General features: G+C 44.3%; 1 protein-coding gene across 2 annotated transcripts in view; it reads left to right on the top strand.

The window, feature by feature from the left end:
- Positions 1–251: 251 nt before the first annotated feature.
- ZNF318 (zinc finger protein 318) overlaps positions 252–13,094 on the top strand; it is a 31,470-nt gene continuing 18,627 nt past the window's right edge. For both annotated transcript variants that reach the window (XR_010835107.1, XM_059075812.2), the window contains exons 1-4: positions 252–770; positions 3,221–3,372; positions 8,350–8,989; positions 9,983–11,428. Coding sequence is in view for 1 of the 2 variants with exons in the window: in XM_059075812.2 (XP_058931795.1) it covers positions 309–770; positions 3,221–3,372; positions 8,350–8,989; positions 9,983–11,428 (2,700 nt within the window). In the remaining variant the exon portion in view is untranslated. The remainder of the gene's footprint in view (positions 771–3,220; positions 3,373–8,349; positions 8,990–9,982; positions 11,429–13,094) is intronic.

Below are 13,094 nucleotides of genomic sequence, written 5' to 3'. Positions count from 1 at the left end.
CCCTCCGTGCTCCTCCCCACTTCTGGCTCCTGTGGCCGCTCCCTGAGTGGAGGAGCAGGGAGCCCCGGAGGGCGGGGGGGGTGTGTCGGGCGCGTACTCGCGCCCTCCAACCGCCAGCCGCGGCCGCGGAGGCGCGCTCGGCCGGGCCCCAGGGGCGGCGCGGGGCGGAGGGGAGGGGGCTGCTCCGGGTGCGGGGGCGGTGCGCGGCGGCCGTGGCGGCCCGGGCTGCAGCTGCGGCGGCGCGCTGGGGGCCCGCGTCCAGGGCGCCCCCGGTCGGAGCTGCCGCCGTGGCCGCGGCTGCCGGAGCCATGTACCGCAGCGGCTCCCGCTCCTCCGTCTCTTCGCACCGGCCTAAAGAGAGCGGCGGGGGCGGCCCGCGTACCGGCCGCAGCTCCGGCTCCTCCTCAGGCCCGTCTCGCCGCACCTCGCCGCCGTCCTCCGGCTCCTCCTCGTCGCGGACGCCGGCTCGCCGACCCCGCTCGCCCTCAGGGCACCGCGGCCGCCGGGCCTCGCCGTCCCCTCCGCGGGGTCGCCGCGGCTCCCCGTCTCCGCCCCGCGGCCGCCGGGCCTCGCCGTCCCCGCCGCGGGGTCGTCGCCTCTCCCCGTCCCCGCCGCGGGCCCGTCGCGGCTCCCCGTCTCCGCCGCCGCCGCGGGGCCGACGACTCTTCCCGCCGGGCTCGGCCGGTTTCCGAGGGAGCAGCCGGGGGGAGTCTCGCGCCGACTTCGCCCGGGACGGCCGCGGAGACCATCCAGGCGACAGCGGCAGCCGGGTAATCCCACCCCTCGACCCGGACTCTCTTCCTACTGCAGTCCTCTCGCCCGGGGTTCCCGCTTCCAGAAACGCCCGCAGCCCGGGCGACCCGAGGCCTCCAGGCCGGGGTCCCCACATCGAAGGCCATCCATCCCCCCGGCCCCCTCAGCGACGCCCAAACCAGGAGGTTCCCGGTCAGCCCCTGGAGCTTCATTTGCACAATAACGGACTCGGGACGCGCCCGGGCGCCGGGTCGGTAGGCAGTGCTGCATTTCCTGGCAATAGGTTGATTCTCTCACTCTGGGTGAGGTGTGGAAAAGTTTGCCGGGGCAAGGGGAATCTCCTCCAAGCCGTGTGCCTGGTACTTTTTCAGTAGTTGGTGTCCTCAGAGTTCCGTGGTTTTGTATCCCCCTAGACCTGAGCTGCGCCCTGGATCTTGGAATGGCTGAAATGTCTTTGTGGCGAGTTAGGGTGGCTTACACAGTTCCAGGGTAGACACCGGGAGTGTAAACTGTTAGCTCTCTAAGTTAGAGCTGCATCTCCGAAATCGAAGTGTGAGTACCCACAGTCATTGTAATAGCTGCTGCCACTTACCTAGTTATGTGGCAGGAATGATGCTTAGCCCTTCACTTTACACGTTCTCTTTGAACATTAACGACCGTTTGAGGTGAGGGTTCCTCCTTATCTAACAACTGTGGAACTCAGAGAGGTTTAAGTAACTTGATCAAGACCACACAGCTAAGAAGTGGTGGAGTGTGATTCAGTTCATCTCTGCCTGGTTCCCAACACCCTGATTTTAACTGTTATGTTTCCCTGCTAAAGGGACAGAGCATGAGGTTAAGAAGTTTAGTTTAGACGTAATATTGATTTCTCACCATAACCACCTTCCTAGTAGAGCCTCCTGGCAGAATCTGGTGTTTTGGAATTTGTTTTTATTATCAGTTCACCAATCTTTAAAAACAACAACAACAAACAAACAAACCCGTGACAAAGTTTCTGTCTTACCGAGTGGCTCTCTAACAGTATCTGGGAACTCTGGTCATAGATGAGGTGACTTGTCACTGTGTTAAGATTTTCGTAGCTGAGCATGTGTAATCTGAATGTTAGTCTCTACCGAGAAAGTAAGGAAGACAGAAAACTACTAGTTTGTATAACCTCCCCTTTCTTCTCCAACGCAAAACCTATTTGCTCCAGTCTTTTCTGTCTCAGTAATTGACATCACCCATTGCTCAGCCAGAAACAGTGATCATCTCCCTTCTCCCAATCCATACGAATAACTTCATCTATCTAACCTGTCAGCTCTACCTCCAAAATACATCCTCCAAACTGTCCTCCTGCTGCCATCACTCTAGTCTAAACCCTGTTACTTCTTGCCCAGGTTATTACATTAGGCTCCTTTACACTCTTGTTACCATCCAGTTTTTTCTGTACCCAGCAATCAAAATGATTTTTAAAGACCTTCATTTTATACATTTGAGAAGTATTTATTGAACGTTTACCATGCTGTTCTGGGCACTGGGGATACAATCCTGAACAAACCAGTCAAAAACCCCTGCCCTCATAGAACTTATATTGTAACAGCAGGAGTCGGATAATAAATACGATAGAGAAGTAAAAAGTCTTGGCATGTTAAATATGATTAAGTGCTAAGAGAAACAGAAGGGAGTTATAATTTTTGATAAGTTAGCCAGAGAAGGCCTTCTGGGAAGGTGACTTTTAATAAAGACCTAAAGAAGATGAGGGTTATGAACAATGTGAGCATCTGGAGGAAGTAACATTGTTAGATCATATCACTCCCCTGCTTGAAACCCTTCTGTGGCTTGTTATACTAGGAATAAAATCCGAGTTCCCTAACTGTGGCTTCTGCCTATCTTCTCCTATCACTTTGCTGCAGTCACACTGGCCACCTTTCTGTTGCCCAAAACATGCTAAGCTCATTACAGAGCATGTTCTTTTTGCCTGAAACATCTTCCATCTGTTCTTTGCAAGGCTGACATCTCATCATTCAGGCTTCAAATTAAATAGTATCACCTCAGAAAGCCTTCTCTAACCAGCTTATCTGAAATAGCTCCTTTTCCCCAATCTCTTTCATGTTATTGTGTTTTAATGACTTTATAGCACTTTATAGTGCTATCAGAAGTACTTTATTTTTTTAACCTGTTTTTGGCTTGCCTCCTTTACTAGAAATGTATAGGTTCTGGGAGCAGGCTTAATTCACTCCTCTAGCCCCATGCCTGGTACCAGGAAATTAAAGAATAAGAGGTCACTGATTAGGAGGGTTGGAAGCATGGACTTTCATCTAAGAAAAATGATAATTTTTTTTAAAGTCCTTTATTTTTGGAGCAGAATCTTAACCGTAGCCATTTCACACCTTGTAGGACCACAGCTTTGTGACTAGGGAGGAGAACATTTTTGAGTGTGGAGATATCTTGACCTTATTGAGTGTTGTGTTATTTTTTACTTTTGTAGAGACGCTCTCCTGGTCTGCGTTCTGACTCTTCTTTGGAACAGAGCTTAAGGATCACTGTTGGCAATGACCACTTCTGTGTTGGCATACCAGAACGGCGGCGGCTTAGTGATCGACTGGGGTCACCAGTGGATAATCTGGAGGATGTGGACAGGTAGGCTTCATCGGAGACAGGACACACAATAGTAGTGCTTGAAGGTAGAAATGTTGCTGTTTTCTGAATGATGTATTTGAAAGGGTGGTGACAGCACTGAAGTTATACCCTACATCCAGTACAAAGTATAACATTGGAAAAGGCTTTCTCAGTGGGGTAGACTCTGAAAGAATTATGTAGGACTTCCCTGGTGGTGCAGTGGTTAAGAATCCGCCTACCGATGCAAGGGACACAGGTTCGAGCCCTGGTCCGGGAAGACCCCACATGTTGCGGAGCAACTAAGCCCGTACGCCACAATGACTGAGCCTGTGCTCTAGAGCCCACGAGCCACAACTACTGAGCCCATGTGCTACAACTGGTGAAGTCTGCGTGCCTAGAGCCCATGCTCCGCAACAAGAGAAGCCACCCCAATGAGAAGCCTGCATACCACAACAAAGAGTAGCCCCCGCTCGACGCAACCAGAGAAAACCCGCGCGCAGCAACAAAGACCCAGCGCAGCCAAAAATAAATAAATAAATTAATTAATTAAAAAGAAAAGGTTTAGCTAAATTCATGTTATATATATATATATATATATATATATGAAACACATACGCGTTATTAGAAAGTGAGAGATCTTTTAAAATGTGTGTTTTCTTTTTTATATTTTCTTGGCCACGTCGTGTGGCATGTGGTATCTTAGTTTCCCCGACCAAGGCTCGAACCCTTGCCCCTTGCATTGGAAGCGCAGAGTCTTAACCACTGGACCACCAGGGAAGTCCCTAAAATGTTTAATTTCAGTTATTACTTTACAACCACTGAGGGCTGAGGAAGGGCATTTAATACTTCATAGTATTAAATATAGATCTCAGGTACTAGGAACTTAGGTATATCTGGGAAGTAAATAATCACATTAGGTGTTTTTCACCTCATAAAAGTAAAAGAGTAAGGATGGGAGTACAGGGAGGGCACTCTTTCTGAGAGCTGAGAACCATGTCTATTAATGGTCTCTGCCCCATACACTAGGAGTTTTCACAAATGTTTAGCAGTAGCAGTAAATCAATATAATGTTCTTTCAAACTGAGATTGTCCATGCAGTAGTGCACAGAGTATAGGCATGCAGGTTGCGGACAGCTGGGCAGGAAATGTGAGGAGCACTGCTGCCCTTTGGTAATATTTACTTCAAAGCTTCAGTGGCTATTCAATGTAGTGAAGCAAGGCGGGACAGTCATATAACACTGAAACTTCTGAGTTTCAAGGTGTGTGACTATTAATTGAGGCAACAGCCCTTGCATTTCTGGCTGCTGCTATTTTGGGAGATGATTGAGTAGGCAGTCCGAGTAGGTGGTACGTGGTGTGATTCTCTTCCTTCCTTGCTGAGGTTTTGAGGTAACTTTAGCATTTCCTCTTGTTAGTTCTGGGGTATCACCTCCCTTTTCCATAAACTTTGTTATGCATGTGTGCTTCCGATAGCCAATTGTCTGTTTAAGTTATAAAAATTAAAAATTTCCTCTTAGGATGTTTGAGGTAGTAATCTTCTTTCACGAATCTTGTTTCAGAGAGACAAATTTATTTTAGAGAAAGTGAGATTAAGATTCTAAAAGGAGGTCCCAGGCCATTCTTTAGACTTTTTGCCCCCAGCACTCTTGCTCAATATAGCTTGTGTGGATAATTACTGTTGGCTATAACCAGGCCATAGGAATGTTGGCATTCTCAAGATGTCTTCTTGACTGTGAGTCCAGTGTTCAGTTAATGAAATGAGCCATTTCCATCCTTTGTATGTAGGTGTGTGTTTATTTTTTTTCCTGAGACCCTGTATTCTTTCTCTTCCCATATTGAATTTGTTAAATTTTAATACCTGGTTTGGGTTATAGCCAAATCAAGGGTTATCAGTCTCCTCACCATGGCTGCTCTTGTGTGTAGGATTGTAACTTATTTTGAAAAGGGAATGTGAACATGTATGAAGACTCTTAGCTTCTAAAAACTTGTGGATGTGAGGTTGATTTCCCTTGTTTATCAAAGTACTATGCACATTATACGTTCCATTCATGGAATTCTCGTCTTCTAACTCCTCCTTGCCCTGACGTAGGTTGAGGGAGTAGAATTTTTTCCCTCTGATTTGCCTTAGGGAACAGACAGAAGCAAACAGCTTTCTTCAGGCATTTTGGGGATTCAGCAGAGGAAAATAATGGGAAGTTTGGGTTCTGGAGGACTTCTTTTTTTCCTTATATACATTTTAAGCAGCTTTATTTAGCCACAATTCACATACCATACAGTTCAGTCATTTAGAGTGTACAGCTCAGTGACTTTTATCATATTCATAGAGTTGTACATCTACCACTATGATCAGTTTTATTATTATTACCTTATCGTTAGCTATTAATCTCACCACCTGCCCCAAGCCTATTACTAATCCACTTTCTGTCTCTATAGATTTACCTATTCTGGCCATTTCATATAAATTGAATCATACAACGTGTGGTCCTTTGGTGACTGTCTTCTTTCACTTAACATAATGTTTTCAAGATTAATTCATGTTTTTTCATATAACAGTGCGTCATTCCTTTTTTATTGCTGATAATAATTTCATTGTATGTATTTTGTTTATTCAGCAGTGATGGATGGATAACATTTTAGTTGTTTCTACTTTTTAGCTATTATGAATAATGCTGCTATGAACATTGGTGTACAAATTTATGTGGATGTATACTATATGTTTTTTTAATTTGTTTTCTGGAATTTGTAAACACAGAAAAAGTAGAATAGTACACTGAGCCTCCATGTACCCATCACCTACATTGAACAATCAATTTTTTAAGTAGATTTTATTTTAGAAAGAGTTGGACTTAACCAAAGCTTTCAGAGAGAGTTTGTCAGTGGACTATTCTGAGCTGCAGGGGATCGGGGCCCTTTTTAGGACTCACTTTTATTGCAGCCAGTTCTCTCTCTTATCCTTTGGGAGAACTGGGGAAGGAGGACGTGAACTTCTAATCAACCTGATTTCTGCCTGTATTTACATGATAGCTCATTCTTTTAACTGTTGCTATTCCTTCTTTCATTGTTTTTTGCCTCCTTTTGCTGGAGATTGCAAGTTTGGAGTGAGTCTTTCTGAGAGCAATTTCATTATTTCTAGCTTCTTGATATTTAATGTTGGATTAGATCTTGGGCTAGTATGTTGCTTGGTGGAGACATGTAATAGTTCTGGTGAGGAGCAGAATGTGGCAGCATGGATGAACTTTCCACTACCCATGGAGCCTGTGATTTTCCTCTACACTAATGTGATCAGAGACTATGTATGGTAGATGGTGTTTTGGCAGTGGAGTGACTCAATTCATGGATGTTCCTCCCTGGAAATAGATGTCTTCATTGCTGACAAACCTACAGAGTAAAATGGTTTACTCTAGTTATGTTTGATTTCGGAGATCATCCTTGGTCATTCTTATTCTTTCCTATTATTTCATAGTACATTGGGACCTAAAAATTGCCCAAATTCTTAGGGAGGAGGTGAATAACAGGAACCTCAATTCCCATAGGTGGCATGCTTATAGAGGAGGTGATAAAATTTATCCTTTATAGTATTTCATAAAGTTATTTATAGCTGTTACCCAGGTCTAAAACTGAAAAAAGGCTGGGCTGGTGAAAGAGAAAAAGCAACTCTTGGATGTTCTACTTAGTCCCAGAAATAGGAAAACAACTATTAAAAAAAAAAAAAGTCAGTTCTCAAAACTCACAAAAAAACAGAAGTAGCTACTAGCATGTAGAAGACAGCAATAATTACCATCCTCTGGACAGTAATTCACTCTGAAATGTGAGCGACATGTTAGTTTTTCAAAGCGGTATGCTTAAAGTGCTAGGGGATCTTTATTTCTATCTGTGATTTAAGTCAGAAACTTTTAGGGGGCAATAGAAACTCTGACCATAGTGCCCAAAAAGATTAGGATATTGTGCATGGTATAGAGATCTGTGCTCAAAGGACAGATGTCCCATCCTGTATTTTTACCTTCATGCCATGAAAGTCTAAGACCTTTTTATTTATATAAAATAAAAATATATAGTGAGATAAACCATCACATACTCTTTTTTTGGGCCGAAGATTAGCAGAGTGCTTGTAGATATCCAGGCAAGGCAGGAAAGAGGGTAACAAAACAGGCTGTGAGGGAGTTTTATGGGTTTTAATATATGAGCCAGCAAAACAAAGCATTGGAGAACCTTCTAAAACTTATGAGAAAATCATGCCAATTGTATATAGATCAATGGTTAAAAAATTTTTTTCGCCACAGTGAAACTCTTTTTTTCCAAAGGAAATATTATATAGAATTTTATTTAATAAACAGATAAAGTTGGGACCAGTATGATTTGAGTGAGGTGGAAGGCCCAGAGCCATGCAGGCTCTTAACCTCCTTCATTTAGGCAGCTCCTGAGCACTCTTCAGAATCTCTGTGGAACACAGCTTGAAAATCATTGATCTGAACTGGTGTTTCTCAAATTTTAAAGTGCATACAGATCACCTGGAGGGCTTGTTAAAATGCAGATTCTGATTCAGTAGGCCTGAGTGGAACCTGAGAACCTGCATTTCTAAAAAATTCCTGGGTAATACTGATGTTGCTGATTCAGACCACAGTTTTAGTAGCAAAGAGCTAGAATTTAGCTAGTTGGAAGCTGGGTAACCCATGTCTCTTTGTAGTCTGGTAGTGGTGTTTTTGCATCTCCCAGACCCTAGCATGATACTGTGCATCCCCAAAGTCTAATCAAAGAGATTAGCCTAAGAATTCTGTCTAGATACATTAGTAGTATCTTCCTTTAGTTAGAGGCTACAGCTGCTTGTGCCCTGGGGAAAGGGAGAAGAAGTATTCCATGTATATACATAGATTTGTTCTTGGACTTCATGATTATTGTCTTTTGTTCTAAGCATTCTATAGCCCCCTTGCCAGATGTCAGTTCTTAGCCTTGTCTGAGACTAGGTCCATTATATTCAGTGATGCTTGTCTCTTTTCTCAGGGATGACCTGACTGATGATTCTGTCTTCACTCGAAGTTCCCAGTGCTCTCGAGGTCTTGAACGATATATTTCCCGGGAGGAGGCACCTCTCAGTCCCTTCTTGGGACAACTTGACGAGGACTACCGAGCAAGAGAAACTTTCCTGCATCGATCTGATTATAGTCCCCATGTCAGTTGTCATGATGAGCTGTTGCGGGGAACGGAACGGAATAGAGACAAACTCAAAGGCTCCTACTCTATACGACCTGAGGAAAGGAGCCGGGAGGCCAAACGGCCCCGTTATGATGACACAGAGAAGATACACAGCATGGGAGGTGATCACCCAGGTTTTACATCGGGGGCCCGCAACTATCGACAGCGTAGACGGAGCCCGAGTCCTAGGTTTTTAGACCCTGAGTTTCGAGAGCTGGACCTTGCCAGGCGAAAGCGAGAGGAAGAGGAGGAACGAAGTAGGAGCTTGAGTCAGGAACTGGTGGGAGTTGATGGTGATGGCACTGGCTGTCCCATCCCTGGATTGTCAGGTGTCCTAACAGCATCGGAGCCAGGATATTCTTTACATCGGCCAGAGGAAGTATCTGTGATGCCCAAGAAGTCAATTCTGAAAAAGCGGATTGAGGTGGACATGGAGCCTTCCATGCAGGTCTATGCTGCATTTCTTCTAGGGTCTCTTGCTAGTCCCTGTAATATTTTAAAGCCTAGTTACTTTCATGGGGGCTGTGTCCCTAAGGTATCTTTGGAATATGTGTTGGACCAACATTGTTATGCCTATGAGCCATACCTTCCAGGACTCTCCAAAGGAAACTGTAGGCTTCATAATGCAACAATAGAGGGCTTCTATTGTCAAGTATTAGGCTTTCTAAACAGACATTTTGGAGAGTATCAAAGTTTTTTTTTTGCCTCTAAATTGGATAGTCCTTTAGGATCTTTGAATATGGGTTTCTTGGAAATGAAGTTTGAAGAGCGAAGGGAGGAGCTGATCTGAATTTTCCTCATCTCTCTTTAAAGAGAAGAAAAAAACGTATGAGTGGTAGAACAGTAGACCAGAAATCAGATGATTCTGATTCTGGACCCGTCTCTACCACCAACTTGCTGTGTGATTTTTAAATAAGTCACCTAACCATTCTGGACCTTGATATTTTTTTCTCACTTATGAAAAGATGGTCAGGCATGAGCACTTGTTTTTATCTGTCCCTTTAGGAGCTAAATGTTTCTGAAGAAGTGCCTGAGTGCACTTAGGGAAGTAAGGGAAGGCAATCAGTTAGGGTTAACAGAGTTTCCTGACCCTACTTCAACCAAAGTAGTTCTGCTTTTATGTTTTTTTCTTTCAGGGATCCATAAAAAAGAAGGCAAGTAAGCTAGGGCATCTCTAAAGTCCTTTTGAATTCAAATTCCTTGATAAAGACTACAACAAATGGGCAAAAATGAAGACTCAATCTGCTTTTTTTTGTCTCCCCCTGCTACAGCAGAACCATCTGGAGAAACGGGAACCCAAATCTTGAACATGGCTAAGGACCTCCCTTTCATCCACATTTATCTTTTCCCTATTTATTCAAGAAGAAAAAAGTATTTATCTCAATTACTAGTTTTCTGAGATTCTACGTAGAGGCTAATTCAGTTATGTTTGTCTTTGCAGCTTGAGAGTTTTTCCAGCAGTACCAGCTCCAGCCAGGATCACTCCCTTTACTCTGGACACTCATCTCTTCCACTAAGTGGTGCTATTGCTGCTTTTGCCTCAGAGGTTGAAAACAACAAGGGAACTATGGTAGAGACTACCCTGAAGGAATCTCAGGGCAACCTCTACCAATGGGGCCCCCTCCCTGGCATACCCAAAGACAGCAGTCCCCTCAGAGAGAAGTTTGGAAGTTTTCTGTGCCACAAGGAAAAATTGGATATGAAGGCTGAGGGACCAGAGCGACACACAGACTTCTTGCTTCCTCATGAGAGAGCTAGCCAGGATGGCAGTGGTTTCTCCTGCATTCTGAGCATGTTAGCAGATTCTACCAGTACACACGAAAAGAGGCGACGTAGCTTCCCTGACATTGAGGATGAGGAGAAATTTCTCTATGGGGATGAAGAAGAGGATTTAAAGGCAGAATCTCCACCAAAGCCCCTTGGGGGCTCTGAAAGTGAAGTTATGAGGCAGAAGGGAAGCTCCCTACCCTCTTCAGCTCCAGCTGTAAAGCTAGAATCAATAGAAGAGACCAGTCCAGAATATGCGAAGATTCATGACTTGCTCAAGACCATAGGGCTGGATATTGGAGTAGCAGAAATTAGTAAACTGGCTGCACGCACCCAGGAACGACTTCATGGCAAGAAGCCATCACGTTCCTCTGCTGACCGCCGTTCCTCTGTTGACCGGCACTTTTCAGCAGACCGCTGTTCCTCAGTTGACCGCCGTTTCTCAGCTGATCGGCGCTCTGCAGATCCTCACAGACTGGAGAGTGGAGAGGCACACCATAGCAATACCCATTCCCCAGAGGTATCCCATCCACACCCAGTCTCCCCTGTGGATCCTTACCTGCTCACAAAAAACAGCCCCCCGTTCCTAAAGTCTGACCATCCAATGGGTCATATTGCAGGACCTGAGGTGGTTGGCAGTGGGTTTCAGTCATCTGTTGCAGTCAGGTGCATGTTGCCATCAGCCCCATCTGCCCCAATTAGACTTCCACACCCTGCTTCTTTATCTCAGTTTCATATGCCAAGGGCCTCTCAGTTTGCTACAGCTCGAATACCTCCAAACTACCAGGGACCTGCCATTCCCCCTGCTTCCTTTGATGCCTATAGGCACTACATGGCATATGCAGCCTCAAGGTGGCCCATGTACCCTGCCTCCCAACCTTCAAACCACCCTCTACCTGAACCACACAGGATAATGCCAGTTACCAAACAAGCTACCCGTAGCCGTCCCAATCTCCGTGTGATCCCCACTGTGACTCCTGATGAGCCCAAGCAGGAGGAGTCAGTGCTGGGCTCAATTCCTCCTGCCCAAGTGCCTGTCCATGTGTCCATCCCATCACTCATAAGATATAATCCGGAGAAGATCTCTGATGAGAAGAACCGTGCTTCCCAGAAACAGAAGGTGAATATTAGCTTTGGGCATCCTGTGCCTGAATCTTCTATTTTAACATAAATTTTTGTCTTTTAGAGGAAGCTGAAAATTTGCAAGGCCCAAGGCAGTCTTTAGAGACTGCTGTCTTACCATATTCTTTTATGTTTTCTCATTTAGACTAAAGTCTGGCCGTAGGTCCCACTGTGATTGCTAGACATTTTTCCTTTTTTATGTTTATTTCTCTACCTAAGGTCTGGGAAGATCTTAGGACCCTATGGGTAGGAGCTGGGAACCTTGAAGTCTTTAATATGACCTCATCAGGGAGAGAGGAACCAAAATTGGGCTGGGTGAAAGAGAAATCAGGAAATCTATGTTTCATCCCAGTGAGTTTTGGATCTTTTTCCTGTAGTGATTATGGGGTTTTAAAACTAATAACTAGTTGTTGCTTGGTAATTAAACCAAGAAATAAACTTTGCTTATTCTGGTTTAACTTAGAGTCCAGGAATAATAATATTTTTTGATACTTTTTTTAAAGTTTTTATAGTGTCAAAAGTAGTTTTTATACTTTTTTTTTAAAAAGTAGTCTTTATACTGTTCATCGGGTTCCCAGGCTATAGAAAGAGCAGTGGCTGGGGTAAAGATATAATAATTCTAGATGCTTTAGAGCAGTAGGTAAAAATTATGTAGGGATGAGGAATACAGAATAGAAGAATTTTGAATAGAAAAATTAATATGTACTGTTAATTTTACAGGTCCTTAATAACTAAAAACTCATTTTGTTAAACAAGGTGACCTAAGGATGATAAAATTGTAATATGTGTAAATTTGCTTTGCTAATAAAAAAGACCTGAGGAGAGGGATTCCCTGATGGCGCAGTGGTTGAGAATCTGCCTGCCGATGCAGGGGACACGGGTTCAAGCCCTGGTCTGGGAAGATCCCACATGCCACGGAGCAACTAGGCCCGTGAGCCACAACTACTGAGCCTGCACATCTGGAGCCTGTGCTCCGCAACAAGAGAGGCCGTGATAGTGAGAGGCCCACACATCGCGATGAAAAGTGGCCCCTGCTTGCCACAACTAGAGAAAGCCCTCACACAGAAACGAAGACCCAACACAGCCAAAAATAAATAAATAAATAAATAAATAAATTGTAAAAGACCTGAGGAAAAGAGTAGAAAAGGCAAAATTGTAGGCCTAATCACCTAATCTCATTTTTTTTGCAGTTGAACAGAAATTTCGCTAATCCTTGAGAATACAAAAAACACCTCTTAATTTTCCATGGTACTTGGGTGCCCTGAACTTCAGCCTTTTGGGTTTTTTTTTAAGTCTTGGGAAAGAGGAAGATACGTTCCATACAACAAAACCTAAGACTTCAGACACACTGTCTGGAGACTAGTGCTTTCCCTTTACTTTACGTTTAAAAACCTAGTACATAAGTCAGGGCTGACAATACACGGATTTTTCATGTGAGCTCCTTATACGGACAAACCATATTTGTTTTTCCATTAGGTGAGTAATACAGTTGAAAGATCAGGGGCTTTAGGGCATGCGTATCTGGATTTTAAATCATCTTACTATATGATCTTTTGTTATATTAGTCTTTTGCAACCTCAATTTTCTTACTGTGAAACATAATATGACTAAATAAGATGATATATGTAATGCAACTAACACAGTGCTTCATCCGTAACACATAT

The sequence above is a fragment of the Kogia breviceps genome, chromosome 10, assembly GCF_026419965.1.
Source record: "Kogia breviceps isolate mKogBre1 chromosome 10, mKogBre1 haplotype 1, whole genome shotgun sequence".
NCBI classification, from domain to species: domain Eukaryota; kingdom Metazoa; phylum Chordata; class Mammalia; order Artiodactyla; family Physeteridae; genus Kogia; species Kogia breviceps.
This window is presented reverse-complemented; position numbering and strand designations above follow the sequence as displayed.